Source organism: Neophocaena asiaeorientalis, unplaced genomic scaffold (assembly GCF_003031525.2).
Source record: "Neophocaena asiaeorientalis asiaeorientalis breed wild unplaced genomic scaffold, Neophocaena_asiaeorientalis_V1.1 scaffold30, whole genome shotgun sequence".
NCBI lineage: Eukaryota > Metazoa > Chordata > Mammalia > Artiodactyla > Phocoenidae > Neophocaena > Neophocaena asiaeorientalis.
Genome location: NW_020174923.1, coordinates 5,403,193 through 5,416,080, shown reverse-complemented (window position 1 = coordinate 5,416,080; position 12,888 = coordinate 5,403,193). Strand labels below are relative to the sequence as shown.

The 12,888-nt window shown below is 49.9% G+C and overlaps 2 protein-coding genes across 4 annotated transcripts in view; one reads left to right on the top strand and one right to left on the bottom strand.

The window, feature by feature from the left end:
- Window positions 1-69: 69 nt before the first annotated feature.
- COG1 (component of oligomeric golgi complex 1) overlaps window positions 70-12,888 on the bottom strand; it is a 13,287-nt gene continuing 468 nt past the window's right edge. The window contains exons 1-14 of one of the 3 annotated variants that reach the window (XM_024760929.1): window positions 10,017-11,145; window positions 9,700-9,881; window positions 9,382-9,552; window positions 6,981-7,137; window positions 6,118-6,328; window positions 4,951-5,742; window positions 4,238-4,384; window positions 3,607-3,768; window positions 2,639-2,766; window positions 2,059-2,167; window positions 1,502-1,611; window positions 1,343-1,421; window positions 1,048-1,108; window positions 169-266 (exon numbers count right to left, since the gene is read on the bottom strand). In XM_024760929.1, coding sequence (XP_024616697.1) covers window positions 1,052-1,108; window positions 1,343-1,421; window positions 1,502-1,611; window positions 2,059-2,167; window positions 2,639-2,766; window positions 3,607-3,768; window positions 4,238-4,384; window positions 4,951-5,742; window positions 6,118-6,328; window positions 6,981-7,137; window positions 9,382-9,552; window positions 9,700-9,881; window positions 10,017-10,345 — 2,634 coding nt within the window. In that variant the 5' untranslated portion in view covers window positions 10,346-11,145 and the 3' untranslated portion in view covers window positions 169-266; window positions 1,048-1,051. Of the gene's footprint in view, window positions 1,109-1,342; window positions 1,422-1,501; window positions 1,612-2,058; window positions 2,168-2,638; window positions 2,767-3,606; window positions 3,769-4,237; window positions 4,385-4,950; window positions 5,743-6,117; window positions 6,329-6,980; window positions 7,138-9,381; window positions 9,553-9,699; window positions 9,882-10,016; window positions 11,146-12,888 lie in introns of those variants that run through there. The other 2 variants (XM_024760930.1, XM_024760928.1) reach the window with 2 other exon arrangements.
- The window catches only part of SLC39A11 (solute carrier family 39 member 11), a 423,926-nt gene continuing 423,657 nt past the window's right edge, over window positions 12,620-12,888 (top strand). Inside the window, exon 1 of the mRNA XM_024760939.1 lies at window positions 12,620-12,727. The gene's annotated coding sequence lies outside the window, so the exon portion shown is untranslated. The remainder of the gene's footprint in view (window positions 12,728-12,888) is intronic.

The following is a 12,888-nucleotide window of genomic DNA, read 5'->3' as shown; positions in this document are numbered from 1 at the left end:
GGGGCCCCATCCCACCACGGCAACTGGAAAGACTGGTGTGGCTTAGAAACGAATGAGCAGAGGCACTTCTAGAAGAAATAATGCAGGAGTATTTATTTAGAGAGACGGATTGTCCCGTGTCACTTGGTCATACTAGAAAGCCACCCTAGTTTGAACAGTGAGGGCGCAGACGAGTCTTCCTCCTCGGTGACAAGCTGTCTGAACAAGGAGCCGGCGTGCGTCGGGTCATCTGCTCGGGAGAGTGCCGGGGGGACAGCAGCCTGCCGCTGTACGTAGAGGAAAGTGCCTTAGCGTCTACTGGACCCCCGGCCTGCTCGCCCTCCACTCCGCTTGGGGTCCACACGGCACACACAGCAGATCTGAGAAGCACGGACAGCTCTAGAAGGGCACTCTGCTCTTAGACCAGATTGGGAAAGGACACGGGCAGAACGAGATTTTAGTACGTGACGGAAGTAAAATCTGAAGCTGAGGACTGTAGGAAGAGGGTAAACGTGTACCTTCTCTCCATGGTTTGTTCCTCTCATGCGGGTAGAGCTGAAAGGTCAGTTACTTGAAGCAGAAACGGAGAGTTGTGAGGGAAAGGTACAGCACAGGCCTGGGCTTACAGAGTGGGAGGCTTGTGCAAAAACTTTTTTTTTTTTTCCACTACCATCTCCCAAGTTTTAAAACCAGATGTTTGATGGAGGATTTTGGATCTTACTGGGTTTGATGGCAGGGAATATGGAAAGGATACCTGGCGAATATTTTGTCTAATCAGAAAGCAAACAAGGATTAAATGCTGGAAGGAGGCAAGCTGTTGGAGCTCTCAGACACATGCGTACACAACACACTTCAGAAATACCCAGGAGGACTCCCGCAGGCTTAACGGATGGCAGCCTACTGAAACAAAACGTGTGTTAACAAGAACATGTAAACTTGAGAAAGCACATTTCCTTGTATTTCCCACCCGACTAAAAGAAATGAGAGGTGAAACCATCACTGGAACAAAGCAATTGTTTTTCCAAGTAAGTACAGTCGTAGTGCAGGGTTAGCAGTTTGCTCTCTTACCCTATTAAACACAAGCAGTGTTCTCCATCCCGTCCTGCATATCTGCTACAGCCTTGGCAGCCTGAGATACATTTCTATCATGAGGCTACTTGACAGTGTCAGTGGGCATCTCTTAAAACCTCTATTAGCTCAAGCGAGTAACACCGTGTACTTCTGTATTGCGCCGCCATTAAAAGCAGCACTAGTGCATCCTGTCATCTGGTTCTTTATTGGTTATCGAAAGGGGAGCTGACGGGTGGTTTGGTGGGAGACGGGGCAGGATCGATGGGGGTGAACATCTCGTCTGCGCACTAACCTGGGCTCTGGTTTCGATGCTTCTGCCGGCTGATTTGGCCTTTCGAGGGCTCGTCATGCTCAGTGGAAGAAGTCCAAACCTCCAAGACAAGATGAGGGCATTTCAGTAGAAGGACCAGGAAGCTTTGGGGCCCCAGCAGGAACCACTCAGAATCATTACCTGATCTGACTCGATGCTAGTGGCAGTACGTTATGGGCTTCCTGGGAGCTGAACGTACTGCTTCTGGGGGTGAAGTGATTCTCTGTAGCCGTCACCAATCCAAAGAGAACCTGCCAGACGAGAGACGGGGCACAGTAACAGGCTGGGTGTTGGTACTGTCCGCTTAAAAGGAAATTCTGTCAGTAATCAGTCACTACTTTGTTTCTAACCATCCTTTTGGGGAAATGCTCTTTTGAGTGTGTTCGTGCTCCAAGATTACTTTCATCACTGCCCACAGGTCAGAATCTCCCAGTCCAATGGCTCTTTGTATTCCTCTCTCTGAGGCCTGGATAAAACCTGAATAGTCCTTATTCACAACTAAAGGGGTCATCCCGGGGTTGCCTCAGCCCTGAGGTTTCATCTAATCCTCTTTTCGGCCCCTGTAACAACCCAGCTCTGTGTCTTAGCCCCTCTCCCCACTGTGTCCTGGAGCATTGTGTGTTGGGCAGGTCTGTGCTGTAATCTGAGCCCGTGGCGCTGCGTTCACGTTCACGGTGAGCGTGTTCTCCCCGGCTTACAGAAGTCCGCTGCACCAGGCGGTTGAGGTTGCCGTGGAGGTGCGGTGTGAAAACGTCCAGGTCAAACGGGTCAATGAGCGCTTCAAGGTAGTCAGCCACTTTCTCAACTCTGAAAAAAGGATCGAGTGGCTCATTCTCCACGTTTTGTAGGACAGAAACCAATCTTTGGGTGTTGTAATGCTAGACAGGCCCTGGAACTGGGTCTGTTCTCCTTAACTGCTGGCTTAGCCCCACTTGTCACTGATCATTGAGCTTAAATGATCCTCAGGAGTTTCCACCAGATGGGATGTCTAAGTCCAGTCCACAACTTCCCCAGGTTGTTTCTGGGGAGGGTACCGGAGGTTCAAATGACACCCAACAGTTGGTAGGCTGACTCAGAAGAGAGGCATGAGATTCCCCGTACTACACTTGACTGTGGAATCTATCCAGCAGGTGGTCGTTCTTTCTCTTGCTGGTAACATGAGCCCTTACTGTTGAAAACAAACACAACTAATGGGCAACGTGAGGCTAACTCCAGTGGCTTCCCAGAAAAGGGCTGTGCAGGTTTGGGAGAGATGCACGGGAGGGTGAGCCTACCTACCTGGGATCCTGTTTGCTGCGGCCACTCTTCAACTCTTCACCCTTGGTCGTCAGAACGATGTTGAGATAACGCAGATCGTAAAGCAGCTGCAGTGCCCGATTCTGGGTCATTGGAAATGCACCTTCTTTCTGCAAATGAATTTCCCGTCCCCACCCATTAAGGGAGATGACTTGTTATCTGAGAATAAACAGCTTCAGGGTTTGGCTGCGTTTCAGCTGGTTATTTCAGAAGCTTTTTATACTCAGAAGGCCAGTTTAATCTCATAACAATAACAAAAATAAGTTACGTTAGATACCTGGTCTTAAAACTAAAAACCTAATGGCCGGGAAGAGACCCGGCCCTTAAAAAAAGGTCTCAGGTGCTGTAGACAGTCATTTTAAAAGAAAAAAGCTCCTGGCATGAATGAAGGAGAGGCCTTTTGAGGAAACTCAGGAGAGAAGACTTAATATGAACTCCTTCGCAAGTCAGGAGTTGGTCCTGTCTTAAAAATGTCAGTAATGCAATGGGAGGACGCGCCAAAGGCAGAGGGCTGCAGCGCAGTAAGGCAGGAGGGCTGGGCGACAGGAGCTCCCACCGCGGGTGTGCTGGGCTTTGCTACTGTTCCCGAGCCTTCACACTACCCCCCACCCCCCAAGCAGCGCACGTGACCCGCTGCATCCTGAGGAAACAGGTTAATGAGCTGCCCAAAGCCTGCAGTGACCACGTGGCAGTGCTGGGCTTGGAAAGCAGGTCTTTTTAAAAAACTTTCAGGCTTTCGTCCTCGCCACTGGTACGGAACTGCCTTTTCAGTGATGACCAGCTTGACCCTTGGGAATGGGTGTGATTGAAGTCGAGGAGCTGGAAGCCACTACCGATTAGATAGCCCGGGGCAAGTGGTCCTTATCACCTGGAATCCTGGGTGTGAAGCGCCCAAACCCAAGAAAAAGCTACAGTTTTTGTTTTTAATGGGAAAAAATTCACACACCTACCTTCACCTGTTTTTCTTCTGAGAGTTTCTCATAGGCAGCTACTACTTCAACCAGACAGCTTTTCAGCATCTCCTGCAGTGTCACCTTGGGCAAGGCATGGCCTCCAACCCGATTAATTTCCTGGCATAAGCTCAACAGGAAGGACTGTACATACCAGGACGGCTAAAAGAACAAAGGAATGTCCAGTTGCCAACTTGCCCCAACGCAGCGAGACGGGCTAAGAGTGGATTCATTTACCCTACCTAGGCTTATACGCCAGGACCTTGACCCCCGCAGCCGGCCCCTCTCCGAGCAGAGACCAGTGAACAGATACAAGTGACGGCTGCTGCCATTCCCTTGGTGGCCTGGCACCGTGTTTTCCATTGCTGTTTCTACTTTAGGGCGAGTGGTTCTCTAATTAGCACAGAGTCTGTGCTGCAAAAGGCAGGACTCATGAACTGACTCCTCTAACAGTCTCCTATTTACTTGGCCCTACGCCCTCTTTGCTCCCAGAGTAGAAAGTTACACGTCTTACTTGCAGCCCTTCCTCAGAAGCTGTATGCTGAATGATTATTTCTCAAGTCTCGGTCCTTTCCACAGAGCAGGTTTTCCCCTTCCCAGTGGCGGGCCCCTCGTGGCGGCCCTTACATACCTGGACAGGCAGTCGGATCTTGGACGTGACGCTGCTGCCAGACTCTGCTTCCTCCTGGATTTCTAGTTCATCCCAACTGGTGGCCGTGGCCAGGACTGAGCCAGCATCATCTAAAAGTAATGACTGGGTGAATCCATGAGCCAAAACCTGGTAATAGAAAGCAAATATCCATATGGGCCACTCAGATCCTTTGTGGAGTTTGTTGCAAACTACTCGAGTCATCCTGGGACGAGCTTCTGCTGCTTGCGCTGTGTGTGGGATGGCGAGTGGCACACCTCACTTTTCTTCTAACTGCTGATGCCAGCAACGGGGATTTCGTTGCCAACTACCCTACAGATGTCAGGGGCCACCTCTTAAGACACCAGTGGAGACGATGACATTTAGGTTGAAGAGCAGAAAACAGAGACCCTTGTCCAGGGAGAAAGTCTTTCATTCTCATCAGATGGAAGGAAAAAATTCCAGGGTTTCTGTCTATAAAATGTAGGCTAAAAAAAAAAAAAAAAAAAAAAATGTAGGCTAAAACGAATAGAAAAGTTTTTACATTTGAGCTATCTGGCAGAGATAAATGAAAATAACTGTGTGAAATAAGAATTGTTATTCCCTTACTATTGAAAGGCCTTATTGAGCTTGGCCAGCCTGGACTATGACAAAAAGGGGACAGAAATGGGGACTGCCTGGCGGGCACAGAAGGAATACGTTTACGTGTCACTCACCTTCACAACCGCCGAGCTCCAGACCCTGTAGCCCATCACGCTCTGCTGTAGGAGGAGCTCCTTCACTTCCTGCCACTTGGCCTGCATGGGAACTATCTCCTGAGTTTTCCCCTTCCCCTGTTTTTTCAGAGCCCTCGAATCCCTTGCTGGTTTCTCGGTGCTCCCTGACTTTCCCAAGATGCACTGCTTCAGGTGGGGACACAGTTCTCCCAGTGACTGGCAGAGTCTGGCCATGAAAAGGACCGAGTGTAGCTTGAGCCCGTCGAGAGCGTCCTGCTGCCCTTGTATAGCCTGCTGGATGCGCTGCAGCTCCGCCTGGACGCAGTCCGTGATGTGCCTGACACAGGCCGTGGAGTGCGTCCGCAGCATCTCCTGCACGGTCCCCGCGTCTGCGTATCTGTCAAAGGCACAGTTCCTGGCTTGCGCGGGAGAGACGTCCTTGGCGGGTGACGGGTCGCCAGAGGGAAGGTAAGCCAGGAGGTCCTCCAGTTTCACCTTCAGTTTCGAATCTAGGGCAGAACAGAAGCTCTGTACACAAGGGCTAACGGCTTGTGCTTTCATGGAGAGCCCACTGCCCGGAAATTGAGCCCGGTTTGACACGCTGACCCAGGCAGCGTCGGGAGGCAGGTCGCTGGGACTCTCGGACCAGAGGAAGAGAGACATGTTATGCTCGAAGTGGATGTGCTTATTTGAAGTGGAGCTGCTGGTGCTACTTTCAAGTTCCCGCAAGGCTGAAATGAGGAGCTCTTTGGAACTACTGGAGATGGAGTCAAAGCCTTCTTTTGTCAGAGTCTGAAAGCAAAGGAGAGAAGAGTTCTTCAAATCCCAGTTCTTTCCAGGAAATCGCAAAACCAGAGCACTAAGTGGCAATCTATCCCAACATCCAGTGTTCTCCACCACGCTCAGGAAGATGGCATGGTGGTGGCAGAGAACAATGTCATCACTGATGGGCATGGACATGTTCCCAACCACCCGACAGACGCCTGGCCTCTTTTTCAGCGCCAGAATCCATTCATCTTTACGGCTCATTATCCAGAAGAGTCAGCCCTGGAGTAGGTCGGCAGGGAAAGAATATACTTAGGAAGTGGCGGGAATCTCCCCAGACAATCAAAAGATCACACTGGGACTGGCCACCGAACAGCTGGACCACGCGATTTCCCACCTCACCTGCAGTCGGTCCAGGAACAGCTGCTGCATCAAATCCTCCCAGAACAAGAGAGGCCTGTCCAGAAGCCGCCGACAGATCACATCCCAGCTGTGATGGATCGACTCATTGGCAAGTAACTCCCACGTGGCATCCCGGATCGCCGCGAGACCTTTCATGCTCGTCACGTACATGAGCAGGTTGCTGATCCCATTTTTAATGTCTTCATTACACCTGCAACAAAATCATTTTCCTTGGGCTTCATTAGTTTCGTGGTTTTCACACCTTTATTAAGAAAAATAGCTGGACTCCACTTGAAAACCTCTTACCTGGGTCCTACTATGTAAATATCTATTACGTATCAGAGTGTTTATAAATATATAAACACTTCAAGGAGTTTGGGATTAACATGTTCACACCACTATACATAACACAGGTAAACAAGAACCTACTGTACTGCACAGGGGACTATACTCAATATCACGTAATGACCTATAATGGAAAACAATTTGAAAAAGAATATATATGTGTATGTATAATTGAATCACTTTACTGTACGCCTGAAACTAACACAGTATTGTAAATTAACTACACCTCAATTAAAAAAAAACAAACACACACAACACTGCACTAAATAAAAGCATAGGAGTGGCAGAACTCTAACATAAAGAGGGTCTAAAATCCTCTACGTCACATGTTGAAAGACAAATTCCCTCTTGGTTCTCCCAGCGGGGGCTAAGCGCCGTGAGCGCAGTGAGAGACGGCTGAGGTGGGGCTGGCCTGACCCAGAGCACCATCCATACGGTCAGGGCTCTCCCTCCTTCCTGTGGTCACAGGCGAGGCTGGGTGGGTCCTGTCCCCCGCCAGGAAAGCTCTGGCTACTTACATGTGGATCCACTTCTGCAGTGTGTCTTTCAGGTACTCCTGGCTGATGGGACGCGCAAGTGTGCGGAGAGCTGGCTGGAACTCGACGACGGATGCGGGCAGGTGTTTGAACCAGCTGCACAGCTTCATGCCCTCCTGCAGGACACCAATGCCCTTTCCTAAGGAGAGGGCCAAGGGACAGGTCATCGGGACCATCCTTTGAACGGCAAATTAATAAAGGACCTGGAAGGAATTTCCAAAAATCATCCAGTCTTCCTCTGGGCAGCCGGACTAGACCCCTGAAATAGGGGGAAATAGAAAGCACAGAGTATGTCCAGGCCTCCCCTCATCAGGGAGGGAGTGTGGCAGCTTCCCTCCAACTCTGCCATCCTATTGGTTGACAAGGCAAAGGACAGAGAGGAAAGGAATGGGGGAAAAATGAGAAAGGAGGAAAATGAGGGCTATGTAATGCTTGGCATTTTAAAAGTAGAACTTCCGTTGGGAGAACTTCCGTTGGGAGATAAAGTAAGCCAGAAATGAGACTGTTTAATACACATCTCTGTCTGAAAATGACCTCCGGCTGTCACCACGTTCTACTCGCTTCCCTTCTACCTTTGGCCGTGCCTCCTCCGTCTGACCTCTGAGTTCTGGAGTTTCCTGAGGCTCAGTCCTCCGTCATCCCCTCCCCTTACTGATGTCATCCGCCCCAAGGCCTCAAACAACAGCCACTGCAGACGCACCGTGTGTGTCTCCCCGGCCAGACCGCTCACTGCTCTCTTCTGGACCCACGGTTGCCTCTCCACTCCACGTTCCCACTCCAAGGTCTCAGCTGTTTCCAAGGCAACATTTTCAAAAGTAAACCCATCAGCAGCCCTTTCAAACCAACTCCTTGTCGAACCTCCTACACCGTCAGTGGGAATGTGAATCGGTGCAGCCACCATGGAGAGCAGTATGGAGGTTCCTTAAAAAACTCAAAATAGACTTGTCATATGATCCAGCAATCCCACTCCTGGGCATATATCCAGAAAAGACGAAAACTCTAATTTGAAAAGATGCACGCACCCCAATGTTCACTGCAGCACTATTTACCACAGCCAAGACAGGAAAGCAGCCTAAATGTCCGTGGACAGATGAATGGATAAAGAAGGTGTGGTACATATATGCCATGGAATGTTACTCAGCCATAAAAAAGAATGAACTAATGCCATTTGCGGCAACATGGATGGAGCTAAAGGTTATCTCACTGAGTGAAGTTAAGTCAGAGAAAGACAAACATCATATGATACCACATATAGTGGAATCTTAAAAAATGATACAGACGAGCTTATTTACAAAACAGAAACAGACTCACAGACATAGAAAACAAACTTATGGTTACCAAAGGGGAAAAGGGCGGGGAGGGATAAATGAGGAGTTTGGGATTGGCAGATACAAACTACTATATATAGAACAGATAAACAATAAGGTCCTACTGTATAGCACAGGGAACTATATTTAGTATCTTGTAATAAACTATAATGGAAAAGCACCCTAAAAAGAATATATAACTGAATCACTTTGTTACACACCAGGAACTAACACTGTAAATCAACTATACTTCAATAACGAAACAAAACAAAAAACTCCTTTCTAGTAAACTTGGACCCCTTCCTTCCACACCCTCTGCAGCCAATCCCTCACCAAACTGTCTGCTAAACACATGTCCGAGTTGCCCAGTCAGCTCCATCTCTGCTGCCCCCATCGTCTGTCACGTGGTCACGGTGCGCTCTCAGCATCCACTCCAGCCCCAGGGGGAACCACCGGCACATAAAAGCCAAATGCATTTAATTCCAATTGGGACAAATGCTGCCAAATAAAAGTACAGGGTGCACGGGAACATATAACAGGAGGACCACCAAGCCTGGAAGGTCCTAGAAGGCTATCCACTGCTCTGTTCACACAGTGCTGTATTCTCTGCTCCCAAATGATAAACTGGCCACGTGTCTTCTCATGCTACTCCTCCCCTCACCCACTTCCCCTCAGCTTCCCCTGCTTTTTTTTCAGTTCCTCATATACTAACATCCTCCTTGCCTCAGGACCTTTGCACCTCCTCTTCCTTTTGCCTGGAACCCTCTTCTTTGCCTGACTAACTCTTACTCAACCTTCAGGTTTCACTTTAAATATCCTGTCCCCAAGGAAGTCTCCGGCCTTGGTCCCTCCATTCAATGCTACCAAGTCAAGTTGCACTCTGCCTTTATAGCAATGACCAATATTGATATGAAGCAGATATCTGCATATCCACTAGACTCTGACCTCCAGGAAAGTGGGCCCATATCCGTCCAATTCACTGCTGTATCCCCAGAGCCCAGCACAGTCGCGGGCAGACGGCAGATGCTCAGTAAATGAATGAACCAGAAAATAAAAGCGGTCGGCTAAGGGCTCACCAGTAGGGTGCTGGCCTGTGATGTTGTCCAGAGTAGAGAGGAGCATGCCACAGGGCAGGGATGGATCTGGCAGCAGACCTTCCGGTAAAGTGTAGAAAAGAGCATGAGCTTGGTTCAAAGTGGTGGCCAGCAACTCCACTAATGAGCAAATCTGAGACTTGACACCAGCACCTACGAGAAGAAGCCATCCTCTTTTAACAACTTTCCTTCAGTAAAGTTAGAAACAGAGGACGCTGTGGAAGCTTCGGCCTCCCTCAGCTTGTTCTGCTCCGTCCCCGGGTTTATGGCCCAAATCCTGTGGAGAGCAGCCACACCCACCGTGGTGCTGCTGGTTGAGCAGTTTCTGAATAGCTGCCTTTCTGGCCAACAGGAAGTCCGCTAGGGCTTGGCGCGGAGAACTCTCTTCTAAGAGCATCACAGAGCACAGGGCCTCGGCCACGGCTTGGTCGGCCACGTCTTGGCATGTAAGCAGCATCTTGCTCTCATGCAGGATGGCTGACCTAGAGAGAGGACGACAGAGGTCATGGGGAGCTTTTTACATCTGGGGAGAAGAACCCCAGTACCTCAGGAAAGGAGACACACTCCATAAAACTGGAGTGGGGGAGCATGGCCATCACCAGAGCAGGTCTTTTTACCGGAAGTGGCTGGCCGCCGCCAGCTGCTGGCTGAGTATAGGGAATCGGGAGAGGACAGGGCTGTATCGGGAACTAGAAGGATCCAGCTGGAGCAGCTTGTGAAGGTGGCAGCAGAGCAGGTAGAGCTGTGTGGCGTGGAGATACTCAGAGGCCTCCATGGAGCTCCAGATCTTCTCAGGAATTTCTAGCAGTAGTTTGATCTGGGCAGCCATGCTGTAGAACTTCTCCTGGGACGGCTGCTGTGGCTGCGGGGAAAGGCACAGAGCTAAGTCAGGACAAACAAAAGCGAGGTCAGCGTGGGGCCAGCTAGGGGAGAAGTATGGGGGCATCTGGGGGGGTACAAAGCTTCCACGAAGCCAGATTCAATGCCGCTCAGCAAGGCACCAAGGTTCGTGTAGCAGAATTACTGGAGTCAAGCTTTTCCTACCGTTTGCACCTTTGCTCCATCCCATGGAGGGGCAAACCGAATCTGGTCATCGCACAGACAGGCTATCAGGGAGCCGATGCTCCGCCCCTCGAGTGAGCTCTCCCCTTCCCTTGCTTGGCGCTCGGCCTCCCTACATTCTCTCCTGCTGCTCTGAAAGCATCGTGGGCTTCTCTGCTGGCTGCTTCTCTTCGCCAACCTTCCACCAGATCTTCACGTTCCACTCACCTCGGTCTGTCCTCTTCCTTCACGATTCTCCTCCCTGAAGCGCCAGCTCCAGGCAGATCACCACCGCATCTTGTAGTCCCCCGCTGCCCTGAATCCCCGTCGAGCCTTTTCTGCCGCTGCCAGACATCTCCCCTTGGAACTTTCGCTGCTATTCTATAATCAGTATATCTAAAACTAAATTCATCTCCCTATACCAAAAATTTTAGCCATCTGACCTCCCTCAACATCTTCACATATACCAATCACTCTGTCCCCAGATCCCAGGAAAGTCAGGTCCTTCTGATGGTTCTGTCGACATCTCTACGACCTAGGTTTCTGCTACCACTTCCATGATTCTACTGCGGGTCATCATCATCTCACACTTCGATGAATCCAAAAACATTTCGCTTGCTCTGTGTTCATTCTCTGTCCCCTCCAACCTATCCTTTTCCTTTGCTGTCAAGTCAACCTTCTTCACAGGCCATTTAGATCGTATCTTTGCTCAGTTCTAAAAGGCTCCTTACTGCCTAGTATCTTAGCCTGGTGGTCAAGGGTTTCCTGTCCTTCCACTGCTTTCTTCCAGGGACCTATTCTTTTTTTAAAAATATTTATTTGGCTGTGCCGGGTCTTAGCTGTGGCACACGGGATCTTAGTTGCGGCACACGGGATCTAGTTCCCTCACCAGGGATCGAACCCAGGCCCCCTGCATTGGGAGCACGGAGTCTTAACCCGTGTTTAAGCCAGGACCACCAGGGAAGTCCCTCTAGGGACCCTTGAATCCACTGGTTCTCATGTGTGGGGAGGAAGAGGATTTCCTCCCCCAGGGAACACGTGGCAATCTCTGGGGACATTTCTGATTACCACAGTCGGGGACAGGAGTGCTACTGGCACCTAGTGGGAAGAAGCCAGGGATGCTTCTAAACATCCCTCGATGCCCTGGATAAGCATCTCCAACAAGGAATGATCCAGTTCAAAATGTCAATGGCACCAAGGTTGACCAACCCTGCTTTAATCAAATTGATACTTGGTTTTAATTGTCTTTACATACTCCAGACCCCCTATTCCAAATCTCATCTACCCTAAACGCCTCTCCTAACTGAGAAGGACCCAAGCCTGAAGTGACTTCCTTCAGAATTCTTATGGTAAATGTACACAATTATTCTGGGAATCAATCACCCATTATCCTAAAATGTCTTCTTCTGCTATTCTAAATTGGTTACATTTTTCTCATCAACTTTCCATGGATATAATTTCTCAACTAGATTGTAAGCTCCTTTAGAGCAGAATTCTGATTCTTTGTGCCTTGAACACAGAAGGCGCTCAAATTTTTGTGGGTTTGACTGAGAATAAATAAGATATAACAGGAATAAAAATAAATGCTTCCAAAAACAAGCCAGCACAAATTAGCTTAGGGAGGGATGAAGTCTCTCATTTCAGAAGTTAGCGAAGAATTTCCAATCTTCTATGGTTCTACCGTGTGAGTCCAGCCTAATGACCTGCATTTTTCTAAAACCCAGACTGTATTAAAAAGCTCCAAACTGGACCTAAACTGTACTTTTGCAATTTCTTCTTCCACGTCGCTGCAAGGATCTTCTCCCAGGTTTAAGGACAAGTGTCTACCCTTCTCACTCTCCACACCCTTTCACTTTGCCACCCTAAGTCATCGTTCTTTAGGAGCACAAAAGGCTGCTCCACTTTTAGGATCAGCATTTTTCCACGTTGGGTCTAATCATTAGCGTCTGGGGCGGGGGGCAGGGGGGAACACTTCGGATCACCTGATTAGAAAAACCTGAGTTCCTTAAAATGAAAATGTTCCGCTATTAAAAGACGAGAGCTGGATGGGCTGGTTACTAGCCTCCAACGACTCCCACGGAGGGTAGCAGAGCTCTTTGGGGCCGTGGGAGTTATTCTTGGGAGTGGGGTGGGGGCGGGGCTGGGAGGAAGATTGGGAGGAGGAAGGAACGACTTGGGGGGAAGGTGTCAACACGGGAGAACTCTGTTCCAGCGACAATGTCAGGAGACGTGATACAGGGAACGAGTTGAACAGTCTAGCGAGAGACCCCTGGCGTCTCCATCTCAGGTGGGAAGACAAGCCCGGCGACCCCACGGGTGAGGTGAGGGGGGCGACGCCCGGAAGCGCGGGAAGGCTCCCGAGGAGACGGCCGAGGGACCGTGGAGAACGGGTCAGCAGCAAGGGAAGGACCGCGGGCGTCCCCCCAGGAGCCGAGCGCAGTGGGTGGC